Source organism: Telmatherina bonti, assembly GCF_933228915.1.
Source record: "Telmatherina bonti genome assembly, chromosome: 1".
Taxonomy (NCBI): domain Eukaryota; kingdom Metazoa; phylum Chordata; class Actinopteri; order Atheriniformes; family Telmatherinidae; genus Telmatherina; species Telmatherina bonti.
In genome coordinates this window covers 13,369,754-13,393,023 of record NC_136619.1, presented here as the reverse complement: position 1 = coordinate 13,393,023, position 23,270 = coordinate 13,369,754, and the positions used below count along the sequence as shown (strand labels likewise).

General features: G+C 38.0%; 1 protein-coding gene across 1 annotated transcript in view; it reads right to left on the bottom strand.

The window, feature by feature from the left end:
- The window catches only part of LOC306758538 (collagen and calcium-binding EGF domain-containing protein 1-like), a 46,175-nt gene extending 24,925 nt beyond the window's left edge, over window positions 1-21,250 (bottom strand). The window contains exons 1-2 of the mRNA XM_079243865.1: window positions 21,117-21,250; window positions 17,641-17,721 (exon numbers count right to left, since the gene is read on the bottom strand). Coding sequence (XP_079099991.1) covers window positions 17,641-17,721; window positions 21,117-21,229 — 194 coding nt within the window. The 5' untranslated portion in view covers window positions 21,230-21,250. The remainder of the gene's footprint in view (window positions 1-17,640; window positions 17,722-21,116) is intronic.
- Between the last annotated feature and the right edge of the window lie 2,020 nt (window positions 21,251-23,270).

Sequence of the window (23,270 nt, the reverse complement as noted above, 5' to 3'; positions counted from 1 at the left end):
GTTAAAGTGGCCAATAATGGAAAAAAAAAGGAATGAAGGTGGCGATCCAATTAAAGTCAAGACATAATGAAAGCTGTGCATCTTCAAGTCCTCAAACCTCGGTAAACTAAAACTGTTTAACAAGAGGAGTGGGAAAAAACTTCTCAACAACATTACGAGAGGCTGATCATGTTATACAGAAAACAATTTTATCAAGTTATTATGACTAAAAACAGTTTTACACACTGCTTCGGCATTTTGGTTTAGCTTTGTTGGTAAGAACCAGGTGGTTTTTTTCTGTTATTAAAACCTAAAACACTGACTTTACAGTGCATTTCTGAACATGTCCAACACACACAGATGGACGCATCTGTTCTTTGTTACCTGCTCCAGAGCTGAATAAAATCACCTCCATCCATTCTTCAGGAGGAGGTTTACTACCGTAAGACAGGACAGATTTCAACACCTAATTCCACTGTTTATTGTTGGTCAAACTTTTAATTAATACTGTTATTTAAGCAAAAATATGCCTACTGTGGTTGCTTTAAGTCCCGTTGTTATAAAACCATGATTAAAACAGTCATAGAGTGGAAGCTATTAAATAAATCTTAGAAGTTAATGAATATTTTGTTAATCTGAACGATGAGCGTCCTTCAACATGTAGACCGCAGTGAACATGTTCAACCCAAGTGAGAAAAACGACGGCGTCGTGCTCTCAGGGGAAAGCTTTTTCAGCAGCGGTGGCGTAATAATGGATGGGTTTATAGCTTGCAAGAGGGAGGACCGCTGACTGGAGATCCCAGCAGGTCCTGAATGTTCAGCCCTGCAGCGTTCGAACCACACACACGCCAACATGTGGCACATACAGAGAGAACATGTGGATATGCAAACACATATCAACGTCTGCTTCTCATCACCCCCCTTTAGAAAACAGCCATCTGTCTTTACAACCACATACAGATGAACAAGGTTTCGCTGATGCGTTCAGCTTTCTCCTTCAATGCATTCGTTTCTCGCAGTCCGTTTGTTTTTGATGTCACTGCAGTAGATTATGATAACCTGCCCAGTCAAAGCCAGTTTATGACCACGGTTGTCGCTTTTCCACATGTTAGAAGCAACAGCTTTAATGCTGGCATCCAGTTGGCTTTGACATAATTTCTGCCAGTAACTGTAAGCTGGTGTGATGTGAGTGAGAACAGAAAATTATTTCTGGACAAAAAGGTTCTGGTTTAAATAAGTCATTTATGGCAACATTAAATTTAATGTCTTCAGTTTTTAGGATCTAGGATTGTAAGGTAACATACTGGCTCGTAGCTTATAATGACTCACTGAAAGGGTAAAGAAGAGCCACATTAAATGAAAATTTAAAATAATTTAAATAATAAAAATATGGGGAAAATTTTTATTTTCCCTGCGATGGACTGGTGACCAGTCCAGGGTGTACCTACTGGGCCAGGATCCAGCTTCCCTGCAAACCCTGACTTGGACTAAACAGTACAAGAAAAGAAATGGAAATGAAATTTATTTTACTACAGTCATCTGTCAGCTGGAAAGTTGGAAGATTGATTCCAGGCTTCCCTGACTACGTGCCTAAGTGTCTTTGGGCAAGACACTTAGGCACTTATATATATATGTATATGTATATATATATATATATATATATATATATATATATATATATATATATATATATATACATATACATCCAACTTTCCAGCTGACAGATGACTGTAGTAAAATAAATTTCATTTCCATTTCTTTTATATATACATATATATATATATATATATATATATATATATATATATATATATATATATATTGTGGGGGGAAAAAACTGCCTGAGCATCTCTACCAGCTGGTTTGGGTATGAAAAACTCAAACTAAGTGTTTGTTATACAACTGTTTCAAATTTCACTGTTGTTACATAATTATTAATGTCTTATTTTTTATCACCTCAAGCATTTGCTAAAAAAAACATTTATTCTGTTTATTTTTGTCCAAAAAAAACAGAAAAAGCCTTTTTGTTGGTGTTGAAGTCAAATGGTTGAACACATTTTTATTATATTTTGTCTTCTTTCTTGAATTTCTGTCTTCTTATCAATAATTTGTTTCACATTTGCAGTCACTCTTTAATGGTTACATGTCTGCGACTGTAAAGATGTTCAATGCCGGAAAGGCCAATGCCAATCTTCAATAAAGAAGATAACCTGACCTCTCCTTTCAAGTGCCTTGATTCTCTAACCAGGATCATTGTCCATAATCTGCCGCCTCAACCAGCAATCCTGTTATTTCGAAGCTCACCCTTGAACAGCAACACTTCCAATAATTCCTCTTAGCAGCTAAACAAACGTGAGTTGACGTGCAGGATTTTCTCTGTAAGAAAGGACAGCAGCAGTTTCTATTTTCCCTTTGCTGTAAAAATCACCTTACTCTGATTTTGTCATCATCACTGATCCACTCATCTTATTTCCTGTTCATTTTTTAACCAATTGCTCTGATCTCCATACTCTGAAACTGTCTTCCTTCCCTCTGTAGGCTGACTTTTGCATGACCTGCCTCTTCTCTGCTCCACTTCTTCTTGATCTGCAGGAGCCTCAATCAAATGTGTTCATGTAGTAATAAAATTGATTTTAACAAACCAATGCTGCAAACATTAATGCATGGGCATTGTGTGTGATATTATTCATTATCCTAACAGCTTAATCTGATAAAGGGTCGCAGTCTTTGGGCGAAAGGCAGCATACACCCGAGACAGCTCTCCAGTCCATCGCAGGGCTACACAGAGACAAACAACCACTCATGGTCACTCCAAGGGGCAATTTAGAGTAACCAATCATCTTAAAACATGCATGTCTTTGGATGGTGGGAGGAAGCCAGAGTACCCAGAGAGAACCCATGCATACACAGGGAGAACATGCAAGACTACTGCCCAAACCTCGCCCCAGCAAAGGATCAAACCAGCGACCTTCTTGCTGTAAGGCCACAGTGCTAACCACTATGCCACCGTGCAGCCTGTATGTGTTATTAGTTCTACATATATGTTTTTTTTTTATTACTTCTACTCATTGGATTTTAATTGCTTTGAATAAATATATAAGATATGGAAATAAATAGGGGAATAGGTTCATCAATTTGAATTTTTATATTTTTGACATAATGGGTTGTTGTTTGTTTAACAGTATTCATATTGTTTTAATTTGACTGTATTTGTTTGTTCACCTGCCCTGGAACAGCAGATGGAAAATATCTGGTGGCTAAATCTGTACAACGCATCTATTCTCCTCTGACAGTTTCTTTTATTTGTTGCGAATGGTCCCCATAAATAAAAATACAAAAAGAGAAAGAAAAAATCTGCCTCCACTTATTCATGAGCCATGTTACCACTTCCTCCTTTCTGCTCCATGTGAAAGATTTATCAGGGCTTATCACCGAGGAAAATAGTTTAAAATGAAACAATTAGACATCACTCATTATTTTCCATTTTTCCCAGTCAATCTCTCCTTATCAAAGTCTTCAAGTGTTTTTCTCCCTTGGTGAGTTCAGGTGCAGTGTGATCCACAAGCATCAACCATTCTCAGTGCTTAAACCTGCAACACGTGTGCAGAACAACACGACCATTACAGTACAACACGACAATATAGAATAGATGCGGGCATGACGTTAACCCTCAAGGTCTCAGTTTAGGCATTTGTGTGATGTGCATGGGCCAGCGTAATCCATGAACTCAAAAGATCTTCATTCAACATCTTGATCCACTTCAGACCCACAGAAAAGAATGTCAGGAAATTGCTTTTAAATAGTTAAATTTCAACATTTGTTCATTTATTCTTCATTTAAAGACACACAGGCATGAGCACGTTTACCACTCAGATGAATACATGCTTGTCTTTACTGCTTGATGTACCATGACTCCTGGAGCGGGCGCTGACTGGGATGAAGCCGTGGAAGAAAGTCAGCTCCTACACCAGAATTCACAGATTCAAATAATAAAAACAGCACATCATAGTGCACTTTAGTTAATAAAAACCACATTCAGTAGGTGGATTTGGAGTCACAGGCCTCATTATGAAGTGACGTCTTTGTGGTTGAGGGAAAGGATCAGGTGAGAGTGATCTAATGCGCACAAATGTGCACTGATGGGTGTTAGCAAGAGCAGCAGTCAAATTAAATCCATGTTGACTGTGATTTATTCTTGAATGAATAAAATGAATGCAAACTAGTTTAATTTTCCCCTGAGGGAAACTATAACATTACGACATGGGTTATAATATCTGTTTATTTTGAAACAGCAAAATGCGTAAATTACCAAAAGTCTTCTTAAAAATCTGACAAAAACATTACTGTACTTGTATTATTGTAATTTTGATAAACTAAACACAAATGCTGATTTGATCGCGACTCAAGTCATAATTGTACTCTGACATGTCTGCAGGATACGAAGTTTTTTGTAATATGACAATATTGTAAATATTTTGTTGGTAGGAACTGATAACAAATTTGTTCACAAGAACGGTGAGTGAATGAAGACCTTTCTTATCCTCTGTTTTTGCCTTTAACTGAGCATCATATTACCAGTCGTTCATTTCAGATCCCATTTCATCCTTCTTTACATCCTTACAAACTTACATTAAGCACTTAAAAACTTTTCCACCTGCCACCCTAGCTCTCCATGTCTGTCATTCTGCTTTGCTGCTTCCTGCCAACATGCCCTCACTCATCCTCCTCACCACTTTTCCACCACTTTGTACATGTTTTATATCCTACTTAGCGTTCAACTATCTTCACCCTCCACAAGCTCATCTCCCTCATTTTCCATAAACTCTGTTCAGTTTGCTCAGTTTCGGTCTGGTTTTGGGGCATTGTCCTCAAATTTTCTCATAAAATCTCCTCATATTTCTGTCTGCACACAAGACAGGACAGGTTTATTTGTATAGCACTTTTCATAGATAAAGACTATTCAGTGTGCTTTACATAATAAAACGTGAAGAGAAATAAAAACAGTGAAGTAATTAAAATATTAATAAGACATAACTGAAAGGATTTACAAAAATCATGATTAAAAAAAAGTATAAAACAACTAAATTAAAATGATTAAAAGCCGGCAACAGTCCAGGCAAGTTAAAGGTTACCGTGCAGATATAGTGCACAGATGCATGCAACAAACCTGGAGTTAAAAGTGTCTACATTTGATCAAAGTTTCATTTCCACAAGTGGGACAAAGTTTATTCCACTTCTTTGTTGCTTCTCTACGGGTAGTATGGTTAGTATTTACTATAGGATTTACAGTTTGAGTAAACAAGATGTATTCCGTTTTGAGTGCAGAAGAAAAAAAAAAGAAAACTCTTAGCAGAATCAGAACAAAGTTTAAAGGTTTCTCTCATCACCAGTCGTATTTTATTCTCCTGTGAAAGTAAGAAGACTCAGCTTCTTCTTCTTTGAAAAACACAAAGCATCCCCAACTTTGAGAGTTACTATTTTACTGTCAGTCTCAGTGAGCTTAGTGATGAAATAACAGGAATAAAAACATGGTGATGCTGTAACATGAGCCCACTACAGCAGGATGCCAAGTTCAGTTTTTATCCATTTAATGAGATACAGTCGAAGGACGCCTTTAACTGTCCTGTTATAAATGTGTGTTATGTGCTGTTTTATTGCTTTCTAACCTCTTCCAACCATTTTCACTTAAAGCAACTAACTTCAGGACTTTGGTTTGTTAGTAATGAGTTGTGCAGGGTTGGTGGATTCCTTTGTATGCACGGATTATTACGGGTTGAATGAAAAGCAGGAAATTCAGAGGGAAACAAAGGAGATTGAGGGAAGCTTTAAATGCCAAGATCTTTATCTGCAGCCTTGCATTGCAAAGTTAACACACATGAACAATACCCTTAATATCCCTCAAAGCTGTCTGGACCTCAGGCAACAACTGTCTAAGTTAATCAATCACCCCAGCAAGTCAATCAGTTAGTCGGGAATTGATCAGTCAGTTAGTGATGCAATCATTCAGACTGTAATAGATTTAAAGTTGTGGAGCTAGCCACCCTGACAGCAGACTCTCAGCCTCTCTGCTCAGTATTAGCAGAAAAGCAACACATTGTCATTTTCTCTCAGGCAATCCAAATGATTCTCCTCTTTGGCTTCAACTCTAAACCATCCCAGGCAACAAGGGTCCTGACAGCGTCACCAACACTCCAGTAGAGAGACCTGGGTCAAATCAGAGTGCTTAAGTGTTCCCTGTCATTTTTACCTACCCTGAAGTGATCAAACGTCAGAACTTTTGACAAGAACTAAACCAGTTTCTCGCCACTAACTTCATATAAAATGTCTAGTTTGCATAAAGCTGTCGAATCGCTTCTATATTCATAAAAATAACATTTTACATGTATGAAACTTGCTGTTTATACCTTTTGACCTGGATATAACCCCAGAATTAATGCTCATACTACTAGACAGAAGTCTGGCTTCTGTCTCTCTGGAGTCCAACCAGACAGAGAGGAGCTGCAGAGGGAAGCTGGAGATGGAGTCCAGGCATGGAGCTTAGTCGGGTCTCAGTAATGAACACTTAAAATGTTTCTGGGTGACACAGAGGGTAACTGTGGGTGGGGGTGGTTGGACTTGGACTTGGTGCTTTGTGAAGGACTTCTACAAAGTACCATGAGAGTTTCCATACACGTTTTGGTTTTAGTTTTCACCTGATCTCGTCTAGGCAGAAGAGACGAGTTGAACTTTAGTTTGGCAGAATGTCAGAAACATGGCATGAATATTGACCGTGGCATGACCATTAAACCATGCGTATTGATGATTTTAAAGGTATTTTGTGACAAAATACATTTATTTGCTCAAGGATCATGCAGGACCCATAAATGTCTGTATATAATTTTCTAATTTAAATCCCTTCACAAGTATTTTCACTATTCCATTTAATAAACGAGAAGTGGCAGACGGAACCAGATTGCAATCCAACGACATCCCATCCAATTAGCAAGACAACAGTTTCTCAGACATGAAATCTTGGCAATAACAGCTGGTGTTGAACGTGGATTTTCATGATCCATATGTATTCTTTTAAATAAAACAGAACTCTTTATTTTGCCAATGCAAAGTGAAACCCAATGCAGACCTAATACAAGACGTATGTGAATGCCAGGTGTAAAGGAGCTGCTGCCTTTAGAAGTCAGCATGCAATCACGTATTCACAGAGGCAAACCCTGCATGAGACGTATAATGAGTCAAGACAGGAAGTGGTTGTGGTTTAAAACCTGAGACTCCAGTGAGCTAAAAGTTGCATCATTAAAGTCTGAAAGGTTTCGAACAGTGGACTTCTATTGTGAACACTTTGGCTCCAAAGATTTTAAAACAAAGAAGACCAAAGTGTTTGCAATGGAGTGTGTCTTCAACTCCAACAAGCTAGCCAAAGCTCAGATTAAATACATTCAGCCGAGTGAGGAAGGGTAAATACATTTTTTTGGTGATCTTTGACCGAGCCAAAAACTGAAAACCCTGTCAAGTGGCAATGATGTTGTTGCCAATTTGAGCACAGTTGTATTTATTTAAAACATAGTTAGCGAGTAAAATTGTGAGTTTATCAAAGAAACAGATCAGATAAATAAAAAATGTTGAGGAAAAACTGTGTGGAAGAAGCCAACAGTGAAATGATATGAGACCCCCACAAAGATGTTCCAGAGGAAAAACTGAGCCAGAATGACCAAAGTCTGTGTGACTCAGCCTTGAAGTTTTCCTGGAGGCAAAGTCAAACTTTCTTTTTTTAGTTTTGAAGTAAAGCCCCAGCCTAGTGCCAGAATCCTCTGTTTTCTAGCTTTGCCAGTTCCTCCTGCTGAATTTTCTATCCTGAAATAGATCATACTAATGAAATCTAACTTTACTTAATACGATTAAATGTTTGATTGGCATTTATTCATTTCAGAGTCATTAGACCGCAATCAGAAACTCTTTCCAAATATAGTAGCTTTTACTGATACTGGCAAAGTCCGACATTCTCCACACTGGATTCAGATTTCACAGGACATTCACTGGGAAGCAACACAGCTTGTAATCCACTTAAATTTGACCTTATTGATAACAGACTCGATGTTGGCTCTCTTCACGTTGTGTCAGAGCTATAAAAACAACCTGCAGCTTCTTCATTTTCTTATGAACAAGTTCAGTGGTGACTTGTAATTCACAGTAAATTTCATGCTAAAGACATACATGATTTTATTCCAGAATATTCCAGGAGAGGAAATGTCCTAGTTTGTGCATGTGTTCTTTCCACAGAGCTTTGACTAATGTTAGCAATATGAAAAGGAAACCCTGCGGTTTTCAGTGGAAGTAAATTTCTTTACAATTAATTGCTTTTGTCCTTCAGTTTCTGTAGAATTTTAAATAAAGCAAGTAAGAAGTTGGCCTGACTGGTGAGTTATTGTTCATGTGAGCACAGTGTTTGGTTAAAAGATGTGTGAGTTAGAATAAATGGACTTTACACTGCAGTTGACTCATCAGTTCAATACTAATGTCAGCAAAACAGGTCTCAAACATTTAGTACGGCAGAAACAGTTCGAATCTAAACACTGCCAAGTTAGGAGTTTTGTTAGCCTGTTAGCGAACGGATTTCCTATTTCCAAAATCCAAAACAAAAAAATAGGAAAAGATATAAATATACACGACCAGTGATCTTTGATTGCTGGTTGTTTTATTACATGCTTAAAGGTGATCTATTACGCTATTTCTAGTTTTCTGAGCTTTCATAGAGTTATAGTGTTGAATACTCATCAAACATATAAGCGGCATCATTTTTTTTTTTTATCACCTAAACGCATGTTTGAGTTTTCCAGGACAGGAAAACTGCGTCACGTTTTAACACTGAAGTAAAAAAAAACAAAAAAAAAAACAGAAACCCCAAAATGGCTCTTTGTGGTGAACAAGCTGTTTTCAGCCCTGGATGATCAATGAGACAGGATTTTTGTTATTTCTTCTTTGCTCTGCAATCATTTCAGGGAGTATTGCTCTCAGTAAACAGATGTTGTTACTGCATGAGCAAGGTGCAGTAACCGAACCAAGCAATGGTGGAAAATTTTTCAGAATTCCCTTTCAGAACTGAGTCCACCAGATGTTGCTGGTGTGAATATACCCTAAGTAGACAAGTTCCCTTTAATTCACTGGGCTATGATTAACAACTCTTATTGGAGAAGTGTGCAGACCGTGGAGCAGCTGGGATGAGGATTAACACCTCTAGTTCTGGGGCCATGGTCCTCAGCCAGAATAAGATGGAGTGTCTACTCCAGGTTGGGAATAAGATCCGACCCAGAGTGGAGGTGTTCAAGTATCTCTTGGTCTTGTTCACAAGTGTGAGAGGAACTGAGTTAGCAGAATTTAAAGTAATGTGGGTTCTGCATCAATTTTTCATGGTGAAAAAAGACTGAGCCAAAAGATGAAGCACTTGATCCACTGGTCAGCCTGCTTTCCTACCAGAAAGAATAACTCTACAGATACAAAGGTCTGCAGAGGCAAAGACCATGGAGAAGAGCACCCTACAGGGACCATATCGCTCAGCTGGCCTGGGAGTGCCTCGGGATTTCTCTGAATGGTACTGAAAATATATGTAAACATGCAAGTCCTGCTGAATGTGCACTTATTTATCTAAAAACTGGATGAACAAGCCCTGACAATGATGTTGGGAGTATACGGTATGGCTGTAACGATATGGTTGTGTCCCGATTCAATTCGGTTCACATTTTTTGGATGTCGATTCGGTTTAAATTGCGATTCTCACAATTCTTTGATATTGCTGATCTTTGACTAAATACAAAAACAGTATGTACAAAACTTTCTTGCTCGTCATGTTTCTTGATTTCAATTAAAACAACACAGTAGTCAGACCATCATTCTGCTGTTCTAATGCCCAGAAAAGATTTAAAAAATTTCTTTTTAAAAAGATGGCCAGTAAAAAGATCAATAAAAACAATTAAATGACAAAAATTTTATAATGAATTATTTTTATTTATTTGAAAAAAAATATATATATATATATTTTAAAACTGTGAAGCAAAAAATCCAGATATTCAATTTTTCGATTTGATTTCCCACCCCTATACTACGGTATGTTTCTCAAACTCAAACTCAAACTGGTCTGGGACTCTGTACATGCCTCGTTCCCTCCCAACATAATCCCATTTGCTGCCATAAAGAACTTTGTCAGTGGTTTTAATCTGTTATGTAATAAACAACCCAAAAAGTCCAATACTAGAAAGCTAAAACGAGACATAGCTATCGTATACACGACTCGTATGTAACCTGGTCAGTAAATCAAGTTCCTTTCCTTGCTTGTATGCTGGGACAAGGACAATGGTCCAAACAAATGGCAGAGTTATGTTAGTGTAGCAGGACAGAATAGTAGTAGGAACCAAGGTGTGATGTTAGAAGTAAGACACAAAAGAAGGTTGGACTGTATGTGTACAGGAGGTTGAAGTGCATTTATAAAAGATGTGGTAAGAGCTTCTCGCGTGTCCCCATATGTTCATATAAAACGCTTCTCGAGGTTTGTTACAGTTAGTATCACTGCTTAGTTGTGCATGTAAACATAGTGAAGGCTACTTTCATACATTCATTACCTCTGGAAAGGAGGTTGTGTTTTTACTGGTGTTTATCTCAAAAACTTATGGACGGATTTTCATTAAATTTTCAGGAGTTGTTGGAAATGTGAAATGCTTGGATGAAATGATTTGGATCCGTATGTCATATCATTTTCTAGATGTAGTTAAATTTGAGAGTGATGTCTTCATCTCAACACTTTTCAGTGCCATGATGCAAGTCGTGGTCCAATCTGACGTGACGCAAGTCTGAACTGCATGTAGTCCAGGAAGATGAAAGGAAAGGAACTGGCTCAGTATAAGAGATACAGAAGGAGAACCTCTACCATGATATATTTTAGCATGATGCTTCCTTCTACCTTCTACATCTCCTGCTTTAAGGTCAAGTCTCCATATTTGCTCCTTTTCTATGACATTCACCTTCCTCCTCTCGCTACTTCACTTTAAAAAACATCGCACTCATACCTGCAACCGTTTATGGAAAGCAGTTCAGAGTATAGTGTTAAAACATAAATCAATGTTATATACCTTACTAAACATACGATGAAGATTTCCATCATCCCACGTGGCTAGTGCCTGCCATTAAACAACATAGAAGTTTCCAGCTACAGACTATGACACCACTGCATTATCAACAAGTGGACAAACAGAGATTTTACACATTTTCTTGCAGGACTGGGCTGTTCCTGATCATAATGTCTGTTGAAGTACTTTAAACGTGATGTCTGACAAATATTTCAAGCTTATCACTACCTTCTGTCACTGTCATGATTGATGAGTTCAGTGATGTTGTATAGCTCGTGTTTGAAGGAGGATTTTGTTTCGTGACCCTCCAGGCTGTGCAGATGAGCTTCCAAAAGTTATGCTTTCCACATTTTGTCAAATATAAATACATTGTCGACTTCATCAATAGTAATTTAAGTTTCTTGAAAAATATGGTAATGTATTGAGTGGAAATGAAACCAGTGAAGGGTCACATCCTTACTATACTCGCAAAAGCCATTACTTTAACTTGCCTTCTCTTTTTTTGTAAGATGATGCAGAAGAAGACAAACCTGGCTTATGAACTTTTAAAATATGATGGAATATAAAACTATAATTATGCCCGTGAGAGGGATGGCTCACTGCAGAGACAAAAATAGCAAAGTATGGAAGCATTTAAGAGCAGTCAGGAAATAGTTAAGATCAATCATGTCTCTGCAACATATGTCACTATTCTCTCCATACACTGAGGAACAGCCTGAAATCACATCCTGTGGCATCTTATGGGTGTTATCTGCTGCAGTAATGAGGCCTGCAAGGTATTTAAGCCAGAGCATGTCAGTCAAGCGTAAGAATGGTTTATAGCTTGGTGGAGCCCATCAGTCCTCTATCAGACTCTATAGCTGCGAGTGTTTAGAGACTAAGGGTACAAAATGATCTCTCATCAACACAAACCTGCTGCAAGAGCTGGCACAGACAATACAGACACTGCTTTCAGATTGACACATACGGGTAAACATGCAAGCTCACGCACATTCAACATCACTCAGACTCTGGGTACACATCATGTATAAATACAGTACATATGCACGCACTGGCAACCAGTAAAGACAGAGTAGGAAAAACAATAGAAGATGTTGAAACTAAGCTGATTCACCTCCATGTGAAAACCACTGTGTTGAGGGAGGAGACTAGAGGAAAACTTGTTTATGAAATGAGGGTTTAATTCTGCAAAACACCACAGAATTTTCTAAAACAAAAGCATAATATATGCTGTATATTTCAAGCATTTAACTAACCACTATAAAAATCAATGTGCAGAATTGGAAAGGACAAAAGGTGTTAAAAACAACTGCTTGTTAGAAGTGGGGAGTCATGGATCGAGACACTTTGGAGAAATTTCTATGTTTCTAACAGTGTTAATTACAGAAAAGTAAATCTTTGTCAGAAAATGTCCAACATTTCTTAAATGCAACTGTTAAACATAAACATCAAAGAACCCTGAGTCAAGCAGCTTATTGTTAGTACAAACATCATTTAAGTACTATAATTTGCTTCAGTGTTTTCTTAGCAACTAAGCCTGCTTTCTTTGGGAAGGTGTGAATTTTTCCAAACATTTAACATGTCTTTTTCAATAAAAACTCTACAAATATCACACATTCCCAGAATATTGCAACACATGAGTCCCGCCAACTCAAGAAACGAGCGAGGAGAGCCAGAAAATACAGGAAAATGTGAAGCCTGTCTGGAAGCAGCAATGTTGTAGGTAGGTTTTACACTGTTAGACTGACCAGACGTGGGTCAAATACAGTTTAAAAACATCATTTGTGCAATCATAGGTTAGCATCCATATCTAATCCTGGCAGATGTACTAAACCTGTGTGTAGCTGTACTACAAGTATTAAAAACCTTAAACAATGCGTAAGCATTCCTTTAAATCATGATTGCAACAACTAAATCATATGCACAGGCGTCAGATAAAAACTAGTTAGCCGTCTACAGTGTGTTACTCTTCTCTACTCCTGAAGAAGTGGACCAGGCCATTAGTAATAAACTTGGATCCCGTTTGGTAAAAAGAAAAACCCGGTCCTGCAGTAAAACACCAGACAGGATTCACACTGATGACATGCTTTAGCGCTCAGCTTTGGGTGGGCTCAATGCTTGAAATTGGAGCAAAAATCTGTCATGATAAGTGAGCTGATTTAATAGATTGTTGCCTCAACTGCGGCTTGAAAAAGCTGAAATATTCTCAATTTTCTACCACAAGATATGCAAACGAAACAAAGTAACCAACTCCAAATTCGGTTTGGCAATTCAAGATGTCCCTTCATTTAAAGTAAATAAAGGTCTGCACACACTTTGTAAGAACATAGACCTTAGTTTGTCTTCTGATTGTGGCAATAGCAAAAGCAAAGTTTTACATCTGGACAGGTCATCTCATATTTCACAAGAAACCATGTCTGGATTTGTGCAGCACAATGTCTGTGTCTTTATATGCCCTGCTAAGTTTTCATACTTCCTCACTGCCTCAGCCAGCTGTCCCTTAAGTCTGTCCCTTTAACCTTGTTGGTCTTTTCGCATCAACGTAAAAGCAAAAATGGCAACTTTCCACTTCCTGCTTTTCTGCATTAACAACTTCACTGACAAATCACACGACAGTGTCTGGACACCACAGGAGAAAGGCGGTTCGGCTCAGATGATGTGTCGATAACAGGCTGCGACAACACTCTGAGGGAGAAAGACTTCACTTTTCACAGCTCTTGGAGAGTGGAAAAAAAATCTGTTCTTGCAGAGCGATGACCTTAAGTAGCACGACGGTTAGCACTTGATGCAACGAATCTGGCATTTTGCTTCAAGTTATGCAGCATTTACTCCTATCACATCAAAAAGTGAAACTCGATCACATAGCAAGTCAAATAAAACATTAGCTTAAAAACAACCAAACAACATTTTCACCACCGATGCTAACGCTAGCTTGTTCGGTAATTAAAGTCTTGTAAAAACAGGCGTTTCTTTGGCTCTTATTGTGGGACTAGAAATGAAAAGCTTTCTTTTTTTTCTACCTCTGCTGCCAAGATTTTTTTTTCTGCAGTTAACCTGCCCTCATAACATATGTTCATAGCAGCATATGCCATGTGGCTAACAGCTGCATTTGCTTACTTTAGACTAAAGACACCTTTTGGATTAGTACGAATGTAGCATGTGGTACCGCGGGGTTTCCCAGGCCTCTGGGCAGGTCCTCTATTAAAGAGGAAGTGGCAGATTACCAGGGGAGGCCAGTTTCCTGCTTGGCAGCCAGGGTGTCAGTTGGTCTTGTGGTGTTTCTGGGCAGTATTTGACCAAAGCAGCAAACTGGTAAATATGGTTTTTGATGTGTTTTTTTGCAGGGCCGGGGTCTGACAGGCTGCATCTCGGTAAATGAATGAAACTAGGAACACATATGCTGTGTTTTATGCTATTTAGAAATCAAATTAAAATGCTTTTATTTATAGTAATTTTGTATTTCTTGGTTTACAGTGTAAAGTACAGCTACCTTCTGTCTTTTTTATGATTTAGTCATTTTTCTTTATCTTAAGTTAGTCTGCACCAGATCCGAGTTTCTCCAGGACACACGCTAGCAGTTGTAAGAGCGAACTAATGATTTACATTTTTAGCTTGTTTTATGTCTGTTTTGGGTCACTTCCTCCTAAAAAAGAGAACTTGTTCTCCCGTCAGTGCTCAGAAAGAGTCTATACAGTCCTGATCCGTGGTTGTTGTACATTTGGTTGCAGTGCAATTTGTGATAGTGTAGTGTGTATCATGTGCCGTGTACTTCCGAGTGTGTGAGTATTCAAGGTGGTAAACTAATTCTGAGCAGGATGGTTTATAGAGTAAACCAAGAGAGCCTGATTGTATTTCTTTTCACATTACTTACATTTTTTTTTTACATTAATACACTTCTTTAACAGAAGAAAAATATTTAAATACAAACATTAACATGTAACATTAAGAATTAACAGGGAGAAGAAGAATTAACCATCTAACAAATTCAGCAGCTAAATTCAATGGCTGACTGAACAGTCAATGCCTCTCATAAAAAACTAAACAAAAGAAATCTGCCTCCGTGTGGTGTTCAATAAAGTGTAAAGTATCCATCTGTACATTATTATTATTAGGGAGGTATTACAGCTCAAGCTTCATCCACACAGACACACTCATCCATCATCACATCAGCTGTAGCAAGCGCCTCCAGCCCAGTTTGGAAGGTGGTGAAGACATGAAAGCATAAAAGCATGTGCATCAAATATGAGCATCAGTTCTTATAGGTCTGTGTAGATTACATTTAAAAAAAATCTCAGCTATCTTTGGTTTTACATCTACGGAAGAGTATGAGGGCCACTGAATAAAAAAAAAAAAAAAATTCTGTGAAAAAAGTCCAAATTCTGATTTTTTTTTCTCAGAATTCTGACTTTTTTCTCAGACTTTTAACTACAAGTTAAGACTCCAAGTTTAACGCCGGGGTTTTCAGTAGCTGTGTTCCCATTTCATTCTTTCGCAAAATGAAAGCAACATTTGTCAGTTTCACAAAAAAACAATTGCGATTTACAGGTGTTTCCATTGAGCTGTGTATAGTGTGTAAGCCTCAGTTCAGAATTGTCAGAATTTCTACTTATGCAAGGTAGCCACGCAGTGTTATTTTGCGCTACATGGCTACCTACTTTTTAATCTCAGAATTCTGAGAAAAAAGTCAAAATTCTGAGAAAAGAGTCAGAATTCTGAGATTTCAGTCAGAATTCTGAGAAAAAAAAAGTCAGAATTCTGAGATTAAAGTCAGAATTCTGAGATTAAAATCAGAATCCTGAGAAAAAAAGTCAGAATTCTGAGATTAAAGTCAGAATCCTGAGACAAAAATCAGAATTCTGTGATTAAAGTCAGAATTCACAGAATTAATTTCTTTTTTTTATTCAGTGGCCCTAATACTCTTCCGTATACATCACTTATTGTGTAGATAACAAAATATCAAAGTTTGACAACATTAGTACCAAGGAGTAACTTTGCTGAGTAAAACTTAGGAGCCCTTCAAATCTTTCCATGGACAGTACAAACAGCCTCCAGATAAGCGAGACAAATGAGCCCTCAGACCGACTTTAAAAGCTTAAAAACTGTCCAGACAGATGGGCTGATTGTATATCTCTGGCCCCACTAAAACTGAATAGAAAGTAACATTTATGTCCACACACAAAGGATCAATCTGGTTTCCCTTGAAGTCATCTGCGAAATCTATTTGATCCTGGTCTGTGTTGAAGTGAGCACGGAGGAAAATACAACCTCATCTGATCCACCTCTGCCAGCTCCACACATCTCTCGCAGAGCCAGAAATTAAACAAGACGCAGAGCCTGTTTCAGTCTAGCCTTGACGGTAAACAGATCAGGCTCTGGCATCAAACCAGACTTGGTGCTTTATTTATTCAAGGATCTTCATATGCCAACAACCAAAATCCAGGCCAAAGTTTAACACTGTAAGAAACCTATCTTATTGTCAGAATGAGGGATTTGTATTGATATTATCTTATTGTATGTAATGCATCATGAGAAGAAAGTCTAACATCTCATATTGTCCTTTTTTCAATAAACTTTTCTTCAGAACACTTTATATAATAACACATTTTTTGCGAATTAAACCACCAGAGACTGTATGTAATAAAGAAAAGCAAGGCAGGAGCCAATTTTGTCAAGTCATATTTCATACTTTCAAAGGAATATTCTCTTCATGTCTTACCTGCACTCTGCTGAGCTTTCTTTAAATTACAGAAAAACGTTCCTTTTCACAGACAATTTAACAATCCAACACTTGTTAATAGTTTCTATAGTCTGCAATTCCTCAGAATGGATGCAGCATAATGAAAAAAACTAATCACTTTCACTCCTGTCAGACATTTTCTGCTTTTTAGGTTATAAAGCAGGCTCGACTCCCAGAGGAGGAGGAGGATCTTCCCTTAACGTTTCAGTTATGGACCAAAGCTAAGAAAACTTTTTTTTTGTTGTTGTTGTTTGTTTTGTTTTTTTAAAAAGCCAAACTGGAGGAAACCAGTGCTATAGAGACACAACCAGTCAGACATGAACAGCAAAAACTAATATTGTTAAAAACTGAATGTAATCCTGTCTTAAGTGCTTAGGCTTGGAAAAAATAAAGTGATTTCTTAAAGAAATTAAAAAGTAATTAAATAATGTTGAGAATAGCTGATTATTATCTGATTCACTGAACACCATCATTTATTTATTTTTCTTCTTTTCCAAAAGAAAAAAGTAGAGTTTCCAATCAGGGATCTACTGTGAAAGTTGTGGAAATGACACAGCAGGGTGGTTTAGTGGTTTCTCAAACCCTTCCATAACCCCAGAATGATTCAAAATCATTTCTCCCCACAGGCTTCGGCAGCCACTGCTCCAGCCGATGTGTCCTTGAGCAAATTGCTGTACTGGGAACGCGAGCGAGCTAAAATGATATAGATGTGTAATAAACAGTGAGTACCTGTTGCTCCACTCGGTGGCCCAGACTCAGAGGGTCAATGAGAAATTTTAGCTGAGGTCCAAGCAAGGAGATTACTCAACGTACCTGAAACAAGTCCCGTCCTTTCCTCCAGATCTGACACAGGGATACTCCACAGTCAAGATTTTATTATCTGGACACTCAGTCCTGAGAAAATAAACACAAAACAACAGATGTGATTGACCAGTACAGTTACTGTTAAACCAGTGCTGAAAATATATGCTGATAAAACAGGGAGATAGACACCAAAATACTGTATCTAAATTTTTCATCTAAATGTGTGTGTGTGTGTGTGTGTGTGTGTGTGTGTGTGTGTGTGTGTGTACATATCAATCATATGAATGATGTAATCATGGTTAAGACATATCATTTGTGAGAGAAACTCTGTGGGAGTTGGGCTGCTTTTGCATGTGTAAAGCACTTTGTGTTACATTTTTATCACATGAAAAGTGATTTATGAAAAAAGTTTTGAACTGAATTGAATTAAAATGTGAAAAAGTCCTGCGATAGACTGGCAAGCTGTCCAGGGTGTCCCCTACCTTCGCCCAAAAAGCCAGCTTGGATAGGCTCCAGCTTCCCTGCGACCCTGAATTGGATTAAGCGGTTTGGAAAATGAAAGAATGAATGTGAAAAAGTCATTTATTGTCATTTTGACATTGGACAGCGAATGTATTTCAACTAATGATGTAATTTAACCTCAACAGATTAGCTTTGAGTTGAAACAAGTTTTTTTGTTGTTGTTGTTGTAACAAAATAAGTCAGTTTTGACCTTAATTTCCTAACTCTTCCACATAGCTTTGATTTCTAACCAACCAGGATTTGACCAAGTGTATGAGTAAAATGTCACATTAGTCGCTCCTTACCCATTTGCAGTTTAAGTAATTATTGATGTGCTTTTGTTGTGCATGGTTGTCATGCACGAAAAGCAGAGATAACATGCTGTGGTGGAAGTTTATCTGCCTGCAACCAACATGTTTTTAACTCTTGACGTGTTCAAGTAGACATTGCGTTCAAGCAGACATTGATGCAGGACTGAGCCTCCTCTGTTTTACAGATGGAAATTACTGAGGAGAAAATCTTGTTTTTTAGAAAACAAACACAACCATGATTTACAAATGACTCTTCAGGAATGTGAATAAATAGCTTTATAGGGGTGTTTAAACCATATCGTTGTGGTTGAAAGCTTTGTGCATATTCATCCTGCACACACACACACACACACACACCCATAGACCCAACCATCCATCGTTCCTCTTTGTGACTCGTTAAAGGAGACACCTGAGCATGACATTTGATCCAATGTGGAAACACTCTGGCTTGTATTTCCTGCTGCCTGGAGTGGCGGTAGTTTGGAGAACACCCCTCTGTGTTGTTTTAAGATACTGAAACAAAACAAATTTTGATTGATGCTGATATTTTAGGCTTTTTTATTATTTTTTTTTTTAAACCAAAGCAAAGATCTATTTAAAAAAAAAAAAAAAAAAAAAAAGTACTCTGCAGTTTATTCCAACTTCTCTACTGCACCATTTATGTTCTTCTGAGTTGAATCTGACAGCATGAATGTGGATTTTTTTCCTGATGGGGAAAAGCAAACATGTCGGACTTCACCTTGAATAATGGCACATTAAACTCTCGCTACATCCAAAATTCTTCATGATTTATCACAAAATACTAAAATATGTAAATAAAATCATTACTATCATGAGCTGACTGTCAAATCAGCCTATTAAACTGTCAAAAATCTTACAAACTTTTGTAAACTATAAATGTTTGGTGTGTGTGTATTGGAAAACCAGTTGGCAATGAATCTGTTTTGAACAGATATTGATACGTCACCTCGGACAGTTGAAGGTCTTATTGAGGACATGTCAAGTAAATGTCTTTAAAGTGGAACTATTATGTGCATTTCAGGCTAATTTATTTTTATTTCAGAGACCAGAAGGGCTGGGATTGATCAAGTTATTGCCACAAATCGCTTTATTTACTTCAGACCGACCCCCTCCGTAGGCTGTCAGATCAGTCTGTGGGCAAAACGAGTGGATTGAGACTCTTCCGCATTAAGCCCCGCCTCCTGCCACTGCATTACATCGGGAGCGCGCACCGCACCTGCTTTCGCCGTCATTGTAACATCTCATAAACAGAAGGATTAGGCTGATATGAACTCCATAATAAAAAAAAAAATACAATGTCAACACATAGCATACAGCCCTACATGTTGGAACCTGAATCAGACCCTGAAAACAAAGTGGAAAACAGCAACCCACAGCAACGAATGCAGCAGGATGTCTCTCTCTGGTAAACTCACCAGCCATCGTTGGAAATAACTTTATCCGACGTTTTCCACCCGCCTGATGTATTTGTACATGTCCTTGTTAACCAGTAGAAGGTAACCAATCACTGAACCTTATCGTCACAAGGACGTCACAAGGATTTCCAAGTAGAAAAAACTCTCTAAAACGACGCGTTTTTTGTCGCTATGGAAACCGAACGGAGAGCATGCTGAAACTCAAACTCAAACTCAAACATGCGTTTAGGTGATAAAAAACGGTGCCGTTCACATGTCTGATGAGGATTCAACACTGTAACACTGTAGAAAGCTCAGAAAACTTGAAATACCATAATAGCACCCCTTTAAATAATTTCACTTTTAGGTTTATGATATAATTCAAAGTGAAAAGTACCAGTTTAGCATGAATGTAACAGCCTGCAGTACGGAGGTTTGTGTGGATGGTATCAGTCATCATGAACACAGCCAGCTGGAAGGCCATGCATCACAGTGATGGATGGTTTCATCCCACTGTAACAATATGTGATGTGAAAACATAAATCTGTAATGCATTGTTAGGATTATTTGTATTTGTGGGGAGGGAGGGCTGTATAGATAAATAAATAACAAGTATTGGTGGATCATTATCAACCTGATGATCAGTGGTTTGCATCTCAGTGGTTTCCTCCTCTCCGCTCCATGAATATTGGGAGCATGTGCTCCGCTCACATCCTCTCCTCACCTCCTGACCTACTCTCTCCGGGCACCTTAATAGCATCTGTCATGTTATGTCTAAGAACAGGCAACATTTGGCTCTCTGCTCGACGACCAGTTCAAGCCATTTGCAGTTTTGCTGCCTGCATTTCCGCGCAAATGAGATTAGATCAGGCGCACAACAGCAGTTCATCCAGGGGACTCCTCTTTGACAGCCCCGCTCACTGACAGTGTCCTAAAGAGCAGAAACTCATAAAACAGAGACTAAACTTTGGTCTGTGCTAATCTGACACGAGGTGCTTATTTTGAGATTCAATCAAATGCCGAAACAAATTAAGTGAGTTGCTGTTGCCAAAAGCCACTGCAGCTCATGTAAACTGGACTTAATGCGTCGTGGTGTTTAGATGAAAAACTGCCACGGCAGTACATTTGTTTTTAATTGTTGCTTGAAGGCTCTGCTTGGAGTTTTCTCATGAAAACGGATACTTGGTAAACATTGCATGCATTAATATAAACTTTATATAAATTATTAACAATGAAATGTCCACGTTTAAATCCTTACCTCGATGTGTCCACTGCAAGCGTCGTCCTGATGGAGCTGGCACAGGATTCCCACAGGAAAACAACACAGATAGCGCCAAATGGTAAAAGAGTCGCACCATTAAGTTGACCCATGTCCCCCTCTGCGCTCCTGGACAGATGATCTGCTCAAGTGAAACGCCTTAACATCCGCCAAACGCCACTGTTTTCATCTGTCAGTGACCCGCGTGGGTAGAGCTATCAAAATATCAGAAATCCTTGTCAAGTATCCTGCAGAGGTGACGCACATGGAGCCTGCGGGATAATTCCGCAGCGCTGCGCGTCCGGAGCCCCGTCTTGACTTTGCGCACTGAGGCAGAGACCCCTTGGAGAGCTACTGAAGGGTTTACAGCCCAATGTGTTCTCACTAATCCCTCTGGATTTACATTCCTGCCTCTGAAGAAGAGACCCGAAGCAAAATGACTGGACTCACTGCGCAGTGGTGGACATCACACAGGAGAGCCATGACTGTGTTAGAAACATTTAAATTGGCACTCTTTATTTCTAAATTTAATCATTTATCAAACTCGCTGTGGGAAATGTGGACATTAGGGGCGCTATAATAAACTAAAGATTATCTGAAATAACTTTCATTTTAAGTCAAGATGTGAAATATACAGTAAAATGTTGAAGCAAAAGCGTCGAACATCAAAATAATTGTCATTTCTGTCAAATAACAAGACAAAGTCAAGTCAAAGGGAAAACGGCTAATGATACTTTATAAAGATGTTTAAAAGCCATCAAAATACCTAAAGGCACTATAGATCCATTAAGGGAGGGAATGAAATGCAATTTCCCAAACTTACATTTAATTGCTTTAAAAGAAAATTGAAAAAAAAAAAATGTAAAAAAGAGTCACACATGTTTTACATTTGCAGAATGGTAATTAAAAGCAGTTTCACTGCATTTGGACATGGAAGTCAGAACCCTGAGCAGGGTGTCATTACTGTAGCAGGGAAATAAAAACAGGAATTGAAATCAGTTGCAAATCACTGATTAAAATGAGCAGCACTGCATTTAAAGGCTGATATTCAGAGTCCGTTGTGACCCATGCTGTTTGTTCCACATTAAGCTGACACTTTCTGAAAGCCTCTTTAATGCAGGAAAAACTCATTAAGTAACTACATGCAGTCATGGATTAATGTCCATAAACTTCGTTAGAACAGGATTTTTTCATTGTTTAAATTAAAAAGTTGACAGATGCTTGAAGTGTTTCTTTTTTTGGAGTATAATGCATTAGCTTGATAAGACAGATTAGATTAATTCATTAGAGAAGCTTTTTTATTTATTTATGTTATTCTGTATGGTATTGTGCAGTATCTATGCCATATTTAGTTAATGTAATTATACAAATTTTTAAACAAACTCAATTGCTGAGATGTAAATGTCAATGTTATCTACATAATAACCACAATGAAAGTTTGTTAATTTTATTAGATGCTGTTCTAGTGGTGGTCTGGGGGAAATTGCCACCTCTGAGACTTGGAAGTATTTGCTTTTACATGATTGTTTTGCAGTTTTGTAAAATCTAGCAAAAGGTGTGGTGTGGTTACCTCACAAACAAATATGTCAAGTATCAGAGACTAAATTTAATGAAGGATCCATTTAGAAAAAAAAAAAAGTATTTCTAGGTGTTTACATAGTGAATTTCGAGGATGTGAAGCATACTGAGCTCAGGTTCTGGTTGAAAGAACAGGTATCATGTTGCTGCCTCATGGGCTCCAGTGACTAATGCACATTCTTTTTAATTATTAAAAAAAATCAAATACATTAATAAGCTATTTAAAGCAGTATTATTAAGGAACCCCAGCAGAAAGCAGCTGCAGATAAAGCCTACACTTTCTCCGTAATTACAGCATTTTAGCAGAGAGAAAATGCTTTACAACTGTTGCAAGAAAAACATGTTTAAAAATAACAAAGCAGACATTGTTGCAACACACTTATCTGCATTTGCTTTAGGAAACATCATAAGAGGTGGAGGCGGCAAGACGTAAATCTTAGAATAAGAAGAAAGGAATGAAAAAAAACACAAGCCTTCAAGGAGAGGTCACTTTTCTATGCATAATAATTATCCAGTCATTATTATTGTTTTTGTAGGCACACATGCAATCACAACCTGATTGCTTGAGATGTGAGT